Source organism: Gorilla gorilla, chromosome 15, assembly GCF_029281585.2.
Source record: "Gorilla gorilla gorilla isolate KB3781 chromosome 15, NHGRI_mGorGor1-v2.1_pri, whole genome shotgun sequence".
In the NCBI taxonomy this organism is placed as follows: Eukaryota; Metazoa; Chordata; class Mammalia; order Primates; family Hominidae; genus Gorilla; species Gorilla gorilla.
In genome coordinates, this window is record NC_073239.2 from 122,219,925 (window position 1) to 122,231,722 (window position 11,798).

Sequence of the window (11,798 nt, forward strand, 5' to 3'; positions counted from 1 at the left end):
TCTTTGACATATTTTGAAATGGCCCCGCAAAGCTGTCTTTTGTAGGGGAAACTTACATTTTTTTTTTTTTCGAGACGGAGTCTTGCTCTGTCACCCAGGCTGGAGTGCCGTGGTGCGATCTTGGCTCACTGCTACCTCCACCTCCCAGGTTCAAGTGATTATCCTGCCTCAGCCTCCCGTGGAGCTGGGACTACAGGTGCGCACCACCACACCCAGCTAATTTTTGTATTTGTAGTAGAGACAGGGTTTCACCATGTTGGCCAGGACGGTCTCCATCTCCTGACCTCGTGATCCGCCTGCCTCAGCCTCCCAAAGTGCTGGGATTACAGGCGTGAGCCACCATGCCTGGTGGTAAACTTACATTCTGTAGATAATCCCCTTCCCTTTCCAGGTCTTTTTCTGATCCTGAAGAGATCTGCTGAGACTCTAGCACATTTTAAAAAGGTCTGAATAGGGGCCGGGCACAGTAGACTCACCATCTTTTGCCAGGCTGGCCAGGCCCCCCTTGGCCTTTGGCCGGCTGTTTTCTAGTTCAATCTCAATTGCATCCTGGTAACTGGATATTTCACCTGAAGCATAAGTTAAAAGCAAAAAGTCAGCACAAAATCAATTTTCCCAACAAAACAGAAGCATTGCATGGGAAGATCGGTTGGTTACCTTCAACCTCCTCCAGTTTTTTTGACAGGACTTGTTCAAGCTGAAACGGAACAGGGCAAGAGGCTTTGTGAAGGGAGGCCCTGGTGCACAGCGCAGCCTCTGGGGTGCCCCGTGGGCCCCAGGGACCACAGGCTGCTAGAACTTAGGGGTACGCAGTGGTGGAGGTGGAGCTATGGGCCTGTGTCCCCCACGGGAAGAGGTGGCACTTCCCAGAGTCTGTGTGCGGGGCATCCCGGAGCCTCAGGCTCTGGCCGGTCATAGCACTAAAGAGCGGCTATGAGGTTTTGGGATGGCACCAGCTCTGCTACAACCCCAGTCGGGGTGTGCGGCTTCCCCCCAAGGCTGGCAAGCCCAGCACAGACAGACACCAAGGCCGGCGCTACCTGCTTCATCCGCAGCTTCCTCTGCCCAGCTGTGTAGGAGGGGGGGTCGCACTCCTCCTCCAGGTCGATCTTCATGAACTCGTCAATGGTCAACTGACTGGTGGGGGTGTCTTCAAATTCCGTGAGCCTAAAATGGAGCCAGACATGGGAAATGGAGCTGGTGGCTCTGAAACCAGCTGTTTAACACTGAGCTTCCGCCTGGGCGTGGCTCATGCCTGTGATCCCAGCGCTTTGGGAGGCCAGGGTGGGTGGACTGCTTGAGTCCAAGACTTCGAGACCAGCCTAGGCTGTAACACAGTGAGACTCTGTCTCTACCCAAAAAAAGAAAAAAAAAAAAAAATTAGCCAGGCATGGTGGTGCACACCTGCAGTTTCTGCTACTTGGGAGGCTGAGGTCAGGGAGAATCGCTTGAGCCCAGGAGGTTGAGGCTGTAACGAGCTGTGACAGCGCCACTGCCCTCCAGCCTGGGCAGCAGAGTGAAATTTTGTCTCAAAAAATACATAAAAAATAAAGTAAAAGGCCCGGCGCAGTGGCTCATGCCTGTAATCCCAGCATGTGGGAGGCCGAAGTGGTAGGATCACCTGAGGTCAGGAGTTTGAGACCAGCCAGGCCGACATGGTGAAACCCCATCTCTATTAAAAATAACAAAAATTAGCTGGGCATGGTGGTGGGAGCCTGTAATCTCGGCTACTCGGGAGGCTGAGACCGGAGAATCGCTTGAATCCAGGAGGCGGAGCTTGCAGTGAGCCAAGATCGTGCCACTGTACTCCAGCCTGGGCGGCGAGAGTGAAATTCTGTGTCAAAAAAATGAATAAATAACAATAAAAACAAATACCTGAACTGTGCTTGTCAGATGTTCCTCCAAGGGGCCTGGCGCTCAGGCCTTGCCCCTCGGCGCCCAGGTCCCTTCTGGCGGTTTCTCCACCCCTACCCGATCCTGCCCGGACCTCTGCTCACTAGGAGAAAGGCCCACAGGCACCTTCATCCCTCACAAGAGGACCCCAATCCTAGGCGGAAGACTCAGAAGGCCTGAAGAGAGGAGGCTGGGCTAGAACATCAGCACCTGGCAGTCGGGCAGGAAGGGGCCCTGCAGGCCTTTGAGCCATGGGGCTCAGTTCTTACGAACGCCTCTACACGCTACACAACCTCCAACACGTTTCATCAAAGGTTTTTTACAGAATCAACGGTCAGATGTTTAAAGTGAAATACTTTACAGCTGGTTTTGGAAAATGCCACAGGACACAATCTCAGCTGAAAAACAGCAGTCCTGTGTTTAAGATTTGTGATAAATGTCACAGCAGTTACAGGTGGCAGCAATTCCACTGTCACACTTACCTTGTCAAAGTCTATGAAACAGGGCTGTGGTGCAGGTGAGCTGTGAGGAACCCCGACAAATAGCACCCAGCAAAGCCGGGGTGCAAAGCCCCGCCCCTGCCTGCCTGGCTTGCTGTGCCACTCATTTCACTGATGCGGGGACCTCTTATGGAACTCCGGCTTCTCACTGGGACAGGGGTCACCTGGGCTCTCAAAGTCCAGGACGGGCCACAGCAAAAAGGAGACGGACCAGGCTTCTGACGTCAAAGACAGCCTCCTGCCTGTTTGTGACTTAGGGCAACTTTACACATCACCCTCCGCCTCAACTTAGAAACACAGGGCGCGTGGCTCATGCCTGTAATCCCAGCACTTTGGGAGGCCAAGACGGGCAGATCACGAGGTCACGAGTTCAAGACCAGCATGACCAACATGGTGAGACCCCATCTCTACTAAAAAATTAGCCAGGCGTGGTGGCACACGCCTGTAATCCCAGCTACTCAGGAGGCTGAGGCAAGAGAATCTCTTGGACCCAGGAGGCAGAGGTTACAGTGAGCCGAGATCACGCTATCGCACTCCAGCCTGGGCGACAGAGCAAAGCTGTCCCTCAAAAAAAAAAAAAAATAATACAGAGATCGGAGGAGGAGGATGCCTCCGCGGGATAGGGCCGGCCCCAGAAGGACTAGCAGGGAACTCTCTGGAGGGAGGCGAGGCAGCCCACGAGCACGTCCAAGCCATAGCGCGACCGGGGCTGGGCTAGGTCCCGGCCAGCAGCCAGGCGGGGGACCAGCAGGGTCCCGGGAGGTGGTGCCTGCTCTGGCAAGCAGGCCTGAGCTGGACTGACGAAGCCTCTGCGTGGTCCCCATGCCATGAATGAGAGCCCCTCACCTCTTCCGCAGCGTGGACTCACACACTTTGACCACACTGATGACCTCCTTCACAGTCCTCCTGAAGTCATGCATTCTGGCTGCAACCAGGAGTGCTGGAAGGCAACGAGACGGGCCTCGTCAACCACAGCTGGGAACCAGGGCAACATCTGTGGTGGCCCAGGACAACACTGCGGATCCCGGTCACTGAGATGATGACCTGGACGGGCCCCGTCAACCATGGCCGGGAACCAGGGCAACATCTGTGGCGGCCCAGGACAACACTGCAGATCCCGGTCACGGAGATGATGGCCTGGGAAGACGTGTCTGTGCCAGGCAGTGAGACCCTCACTTGTCATGGCTACTCCTGAACGACAAGACCCTCTCTATCTTATTGTGGGTGGTGGCTGCACCCCATTCCATTTTCAAGTCAAGGAAAATTAAAATGAAGGTTTCCGAGAGCTTCACGTAATCCCTCAAAGCAAACAAACTAACTCTAAGATGACTGTGCGGGAAACACAGCTTGTGATGGGAGCTGGGGATTCTGAGGATGTGGAGCCAGGCTGGGCAGGAAAGGGGCGAGGCCACAGCTGGCAGCTGACACAGGTTCACCAAGGACACAGTGGGCCCAGAACCTCCAGTGCAAACATGGAGATCATGTGTGCAGATGGAATGGCTTCTCAGGTGGACTGAATCCTGCAGTGCAGGGATGCTGGTACCTGGCCTGCTGGGTAGAGTGGACTCTGTGGGCAAGAGGGTAAGGGCCCTGATGAGGAGTGAGGGCCCTGCCGACCTGGGGCTCCAATTCCGGGGTTGGGGTAGTTGACCAGGCCACGGCCACATCCACCCACCAGCACCGAGGGCAAAGTGAGAGTCTGAGTGACAGCTGCAACCTGGGGGTTCACAGAGGTCCAACTAGAACAATCGCCCAGCTGGGGGCGGGGGACAGCCTGACAGCCCTGTGGCACCCTCATGAGCAACAACCTAGCATCTCAGGAGAGGACACACCACTATCCGCGTCAGAAGCCGGGCCCCACAAGACCACGGGCAGGGATGGCCATGCAGCCGCACCCCAGAAGTAGGCAACCTGGGGTCAAGGCCGCTCTGCCCTGAGGGTTCTGCCCCTTATGCCAGGACACGCAGATGCCAACGGGGCAGCCAGGAGGTCCTGGAGGGCTCAGGACCCCGGTGGGCCAGGCCAGTGTCAGCCCCGGGAGGCTGGAGGCAGCTCTCAGTGCTCTGCCAACATACGGCACAGCTCACCAGCACTCAGGAGTCAGGAAAGTGTGAAGCCAGGACCCAGGCCAGCATCCCCCAGGCCAGGGCAGGGCCCGCTGTACCTGCTCCACAGAGGCCCGAAGGGCGCCGGCCTGTGTGCATCCAGTCCCGCTTCATCCTCTGTAGGAGCCTCAGGGCAGTCATGGACACCTCGTGGTTCTTCTCCCCGAATTCCAGCAGGTGCGCAAAGCGTGGAATATACAGGCACGGGTCTGCGGCAGACACAGCACCTCAGTGCCCACCTCCATGTGCCACGGCACGTGTACAGGCGGCCCACGCAGCCCAGGGGTGGGGCAACCTGCACTTGTCTTTCCAGGCCCCCCACCAGTCCCCCTCCCCTGGACAAAGCCTCTCTGACCCTCAGCTGGGGCAGCCATCGCACTGAACCCAGGAGAGCCACTGGCCACCTGCTGCCAGCCAGCCTGCTGCAGACACGCTAGGGCCAGGCAGCGTGCTCCTACTGCATGGCCGCCCTGCTCAGGACACAGAGGGGCGCACACCCAGCAGCCTTCCCTCCAGACCATGCAGACAGCACCACCCCCAACAACGGTCCCGGGACTCTTAGAGCAAGACAGGCGTGGGCTGGGTACACAAGTCGCCAGCCGGCCGGCATCAGCTGACACTCATGGGTGAGAGAGGAGGACCCACTTCTGGCATCTCTACCAGCATGGCGGTGCCACGGGGGCTGTGTGTGCACACTGAGGCCTGGCGCTGTGCACCTCTGCCAGCACGGCACAGTGCCACGGGGGAGTGCCTGGAGCAGGACAGGCTGGGCACTCTGCAGCCTGGGCCCTGAGCAACTGCATGGACCTAAGCAGCACTCCCCTATGCCGAGCATGAGGCCGGGATGTGACTCCACAGGGCCCTGCTGTGCCCCACCAGGCTCAGGTGGCTATGACTTGCATCCATTCATACTCACGACGCGGCCCCCCTTTCCAGCTGAGGGTGTCCGTAACACGAAGGATAAACGCTTAAGGTGAAAAATGTCCCATTTACCCTGATGTGATTGTTACACACTGCATGCACGCATCAAGACACCTCACGTGCCCCATAAATACACACACCCGCTGTGCACCCACAACTAAAGATAAAAACAAATGATCCACAACTAAAGATAAAAACAAATGATTTGTGGTGATTTGGCTGCTAAAATAGATATTATTTGGAAAAAAAAATTAGGTAATTTAAAATAATTGCCAAGATTTTTAATGATTTTCAATAAGATACAATCATCGGAGCTAGAAATAAAGAGAATGATAAAAAATATGCTTATAGGCTGGGCGCGATGGCTCACACCTCTAATCCCAGCACTTTGGGAGGCCGAGGCGGGTGGATCACTGAGGTCCGCAGTTCAAGACCGGCCTGACCAACATGGAGAAACCCCGTCTTTACTAAAAATACAAAATTTTCAGGGCGTGGTGGTGCATGCCTCTAGTCCCAGCTACTCAAGAGGCTGAGGCTGGAGAGTTGCTTGAACCAGGGAGGTGGAGGTTTTGGTGAGCTGAGATCGCTGCATTGCACTCCAGCCTGGGCAACAAGAGCGAAGTTCCGTCTCAAAAAAAAAAAAAAAAGAAAGATATGCTTATAGACTGGGCAATACAGAGACGAAGTCTATACAAAAATTTTTTTAAAAAATTTGGCCGGGGCCAGGTGCTGCGGCTTACGCCTGTAATCCCAACACTTTGGGAGATTAGGGCGGGTGGATGACCTGAGCTCAGGAGATCGAGACCACCCTGGGCAACATGGTGAAATCCCGTCTCAACTAAAATACAAAAAATGAGCTGGGTGTGGTGGTGCACGCCTGTAATCCCACCTACTTGGGAGGCTGAGGCAGGAGAATCGCTTGAACCTAGGAGGCGGAGATTGCAGTGAGCCAAGATCATGCCACTGCACTCCAGCCTGGATGACAAGAGTGAGACTCTGTCTCAAAAAACAAACAAACAAACAAAAAAATTAGTGGGTGTGAGACTGGGTGTGGTGGCTCGCATCTATAATCCCAGAATTTTGGGAGGCCAAGGCAGGTGGATTGCCTGAGCTTAGGAGTTCGAGACCACCCTGGACAACATAGTGAAACCCTGTCTCTACTAAAATACAAAAAAAAAAAAAAAATTAGCCGGGTGTGGTGGCAGGCACCTATAGTCCCAGATACTTGAAAGGCTGAGACTACAGCATTGCTTGAAGCTGGGAGGTGGAGGTTATAGTGAGCCAAAATCATGCCACTGCACTCCAGCCTGGGCGACAGAGCAAGACTCTGTCTCTTTAAAAAAAAAAAAAAAATTAGTGAGTGTGGTCTAGTCCCAGCTACTGAGGAGGCTGAGGCAGTAGGATCACTTGAGCCCGGGAGGTTGAGGCTGCAGTGAGCTGTGATTGCACCACTGTACTCAGGCCTGGGCAACAGAAAAAAAAAAAGAGAGAGAAAGAAAAAGATGTACTAATGTGGGTGGGACTTTGATGCTCATTAATTCTTGAAATAGAAAACTCATTTCAAAAACACTGGTAAATATATCGACGGCTGGGCACAGTGGCTCACACCTGTAATCCCAGCACTTTGGGAGGCCGAGGAGGGTAGATCACCTGACGTCAGGAATTCAAGACCAGCCTGGCCAATACAGTGAAACCCCGTCTCTACTAAAGATACAAAAATTAGCTGGGTGTGGTGGTGTGCGCCTGTAGTCATCCCAGGTACTAAGGAGGCTGAAACAGGAGAATTTGCTTGAACCCGGGAGGTGGAGGTTGCAATGAACCAAGATTGCGCCACTGTACTCCAGCCTAGGCGACAGAGCGAGACTCCATCTCAAACAAACCAACAAAAATTCAAGACAAGCCAGGCAGAGTGGCTCATACCTACGTTCCTAGCTACTTAGAAGGCCAAGGTGGGAGGATTGCTTGAGCCCGGGAGTTCGAGGTCAGCCTGGGAAACACAGCAAGACCCCATCTCTTAAAAAAAAATCTGGGGCCGGATGCAGTGGCTCACACTTGTGAGTCCCAGAACTTTGGGAGGCCAAGGCAGGAGGATCGCTTGAGCCCAGGAGTTTGAAACCAGCCTAGGCAATATAGTGAGACCCCCATCTTTACAAAAAATAAAAATTTAGCCTAGTGTAGTGATGCATACCTGTTGTCTCAGCTACTTGGGAGGCTGAGGTGGGAGGATTGCTTGAGTCCAGGAGGTCGAGGCTGCATTGAGCCATGACTGTGCCACTGAATTCTAGCCTAGGTGACTGACACCATGTCTCAAAACAAAAAACAAAAAAGACAAGCCAAAAGTGTTTTTTTCAAGACAAATCCGTCAGTGACTAGGGTGGAGGAGGAGGTGGTGGGCAGCGGCGGCACGGTGGGCAAACGCGGAGTGGCAGAGCGGCACGGGACAGGCATGGCATTTCATCATGGAAAGGAACCCATGTCAAGCAGCCTGGAATCTGCAGGCGCACAGCGACAGAGGAAGAATTAAATGAAGGAAAAACACTGGAAACAACCTTCAAAACCACAATAATGGGGGATTTTAACATGGTTCTCTGAAATTTGACAGACTGATTAGGAAAAAAAAGACTAAGGGACGACTTAAGACACATCACCATAGACTCAATCTGACAAGGATGTTCTAAATTCTGTACCCCATGGAGTCATCATGCTTTTCCAGTGTCTGTGGGACAGTTATGAAAATGACCAGGTATTATAGAACAAAGAAACCCTCAATATATTTCAGGTAACAGCACATAGGACATGCCATTTGACCCCAAGTGCAAAAAAAAAAAAACTAAAAATGAGCAAAAACAAGTAGTCCCCTCACCTCCAAACGCTATTAGAAATTAAAGTTCAATCCTTCAGGTAACTTTATTAACTCAAGCGCTTTGTGTATTTAAGGCAGCAATGGGTCAGGCGTGGTGGCTCACGCCTGTAATCCTAGCACTTTGGGAGGCCGAGGCAGGTGGACTGCCTGAGCTCAGAAGTTTGAAACCAGCCCGGGCAACACAGTGAAACCCCGTCTCTACTAAAAAATACAAAAAATTAGCCGGGCATGGTGGCACGTGCCTGTAATTCCAGCTACTCAGGAGACTGAGACAGGAGAATCACTTGAACCTGGGAGGTGGAGGTTGCAGTGAGCTGAGATCGTGCCACTGCACTCCAGCCTGAGTGACAGAGCAAGACTCCATCTCAAAAAAAAAAAAATAAATAAATAAAGGAAGCAATGAAATTAATGAACCAAAATAACAGAAAACTAAAAATTAACAAAATTAATTATTTAAAGTAGGCAAAGGCACTAATAAGAAAAAGAAGCAAATAAATTACCACTGTCAAGAAAAGAATTAAAAAGTCCAACAGCCAGTATGGTGCTGACATAAAGACAGACCTACAGACCAACAGAACAGAACAGGACAGGACAGGACAGCACAGGGCCAGAAATGACAATGACAGACAGATGACCTTCAACAAGGGTGACAAGAACTTCTTGCACAATGGGGAAAGGATGGTCTCTTCAATATGCAGCGCTGGGAAAACTGGATATCCACTTGCAAATAAAGATAGACCCTTACCTTACATCATACACAAAAACTAACTCAAAACCGATGCAAGACCCAAACACAGACTTGAAACTGTAAAACCCTTAGAAGAAAACACAGGGAAAGACTTTATGACACTGGTCTTGGCAATGATTTCTTGAACATGACACCAACAGCAAGGGCAATGAAAGTAAAAATAGACAAATGGGATGACCTCAAACTAAAAAGTTTCTGCACAGCAAAGGAATCCATTAACAGAAATGATATCCTATAGAATGGAAGAGACTATGTGCAAACCATCAATCTCATAAGGGGTTAACATCCTGAATATACAAAAAAGTCCTACAACTCAGGAACAAAATCGATTAAAAATGGGCAAACTGCACTTTTGTAATCCCAGCTCTTTGGGAGGCTGAGGCACAAAAATCGCTTGAACCTGGAAGGCGGATGTTGCAGTGCGCCCTCACCACCGCACTCCAGCCTGGGCAACGGAGTGAGACTCTGTCTCAAAAAAAAAAAGGCAAAGCCCTTGAACAGACGTTTCTCCAAACACGGCATGCAAATGGCCAACAAGCACATGAGTAGATGGTCAACATCATTATTTATCAGGGACATGCAAATCAAAACCACATGACACTACCTCATGTCCATTAGGATGACCATTATCACAAACAAAAAAGAATAGGCTGGGCGCGGTGGCTCACACCTGTAATCCCAGCACTTTGGGAGGCCTAGGCGGGTAGATCACTTGAGGCCAGGAGTTTAAGACCAGCCTGGTCAACGGAGTCTCGCTCTGTCATCCAGGCTGGAGTGCAGTAGCATGATCTCAGCTCACTGCAACCTCCGCCTCCCTGGTTCGAGCCATTCTCCTTCCTTGGCCTCCCGAGTAGCTGGGATTACAGGTGCCAGTTAATTTTTGTATTTTTAGTAGAGATGGGGTTTCACCATGTTGGCCAGGCTGGTCTCAAACTCCTGACCTCAAGTGATCTGCCCACCTTGGCCTCCCAAAGTGCTGGGATTACAGGCGTGAGCCACCGCGCCCAGCCTACACTGTAATATATTTAAAAATCAAAGTGCAAAGGGTGGCTTCTAAGGATGAAAATTATTATTCACACGCTCCACACCACCATGCAGATCAAGACGCTGACTACCTCTGGCGGCTCAGCAGTTCTATCCCAGCAGCCCCGGAGACAGCTGTCGCCCAGGTCTTGCGTGTTGCTGTAAGGTATTCCTTCTCACTGCATTCCCCAAATGGGCCCACCACAACCTGCTGACCCTTTCTGTTGCTGATGGACATGTAGGCTGTCTCCACTCTGGCCATTTGTATTTCTCCTGGAAATTGCTTATGCCCGTTACCTTTTTCTATGGAAATAGACGGCTGGGAAAGAAACCATGGCCACAGCAGCCAGCGTGTCTTTGCCAGTGGGGTCCCACACTATGAAATCGCAGCTGTGGCCTCGGTGGGTGTGTCCTTGGCGGGTGCGCCCACACACTTTCTCTCGGAACTTTCCGGACTCTCATGCATATGCTACAGCTTTCCAAACGGCTTGGCCGTGCGGAGTTATGCACCCACCTGCAGCAGGTGATCTCCAGCTGCTCTGCATTCCACCAACACTACGTGACAAGTCTCAAGTTCAGCCGCCTGGGGGCTCGGGCACCCCATCCCTGGGAGAAATGATGATGTGTGCACTCTGGGCCATTGCACGGTGTCTGTTCACGTCCTTTGCCCGTTTTTTAAAAAACTGGGTTGTCAACCTTTTCCTTCCTGACTTGTAGTTGCTCATCCATCCTGGAGAGTCCTTTGTTGAAAATACGGCAAATATCTTCTGAAGAGGACTCTCCCAGGGAACATTCACTACAACTGTAACGACCACAGAGACACAGAGCTCCTGTTCACTGTTTAGCCCAGGACTGCGGTGACGGGTGCACCCATGACCCGAGATGCTGGCTGCGTCCTGTGGAGTTTCCTGCATATGGAAGTTTTAAAAGTCTAAAGCCTGGCGGTCCAGGAGGTTGCGTGTGGGTCCTCGGGGAGGAACCCTCCTGACAGCCAGGCCTTTGGAGCTTCGTCTGCACGCGAGCTTGGCGTGCACCAGCTGTGCGGCCCAGGCCAGGTGACACGGCCTCTGAAGTCTGGTCTCCTCGTCAGCAAAGCCAGTGCCCCATGCCACGCACCTCCCAGGATTAGCCCCAGGCCGGGAGGCTAGAGGCCCCACAAGGAGCGAGCCTGCGACTGCGATCCACAGGCAGAGCCACAGAGGCAGGGCGCGCCCTGGGGCCCAAGCTCCAGGGCTGCAGGCCCAGGGCCAGATCCTGACTTGCCCACCCGCCGGCTGTGTGACCTTCAGCACGCGACTAACCTCTCAGTGCCCATTTCCTCGAGGAAAATGCCGGGAAATAGCAGCGCCTGCCCCTGTAAAGCCCTCAGAGCAGAGTGGACCGCGCTCTCTGCAAGCGCTGGCTGCTGGCGTCCGCAGCAAGCTAAATCGCGAGGCATCTGAACGAACAAGGAAGCCCAACGACCATCCCACAGGCCGCGGCCAGAGGCAGACTCCGGAATGCAAATAGCCAAACAAGCAGGTCCACCTGCATTCCTAACCAAAAGATCGCTAACTGAAGAACCGGCGCAAGCACGTGCGCATGGCACTGCGGGTCTGGGGGCGGCCCGGGAGCCGCCTTCCACGGCTGCCTCTGCACCGCGCGCGGCTCGCGCCGGTTGCTGGGCAGAAGCTCGAGCAGCTTCGAGGATGTCGGGCCTGGGGGCGGGGCCGCGAGGCAGCGTCGTCGCGCGGGGCGCGGCCCTG

The 11,798-nt window shown here is 53.1% G+C and overlaps 1 protein-coding gene across 6 annotated transcripts in view; it reads right to left on the minus strand.

The window, feature by feature from the left end:
- The window catches only part of BRF1 (BRF1 general transcription factor IIIB subunit), a 78,534-nt gene that overhangs the window by 15,926 nt on the left and 50,810 nt on the right, over positions 1-11,798 (minus strand). For 2 of the 6 annotated variants that reach the window (XM_019009457.3, XM_019009456.4), the window contains exons 6-10: positions 4,558-4,707; positions 3,240-3,333; positions 1,041-1,167; positions 658-697; positions 477-569 (exon numbers count right to left, since the gene is read on the minus strand). In XM_019009457.3, coding sequence (XP_018865002.1) covers positions 477-569; positions 658-697; positions 1,041-1,167; positions 3,240-3,333; positions 4,558-4,707 — 504 coding nt within the window. The other 4 variants (XM_019009458.3, XM_063698245.1, XM_004055796.4 and 1 more) reach the window with 4 other exon arrangements.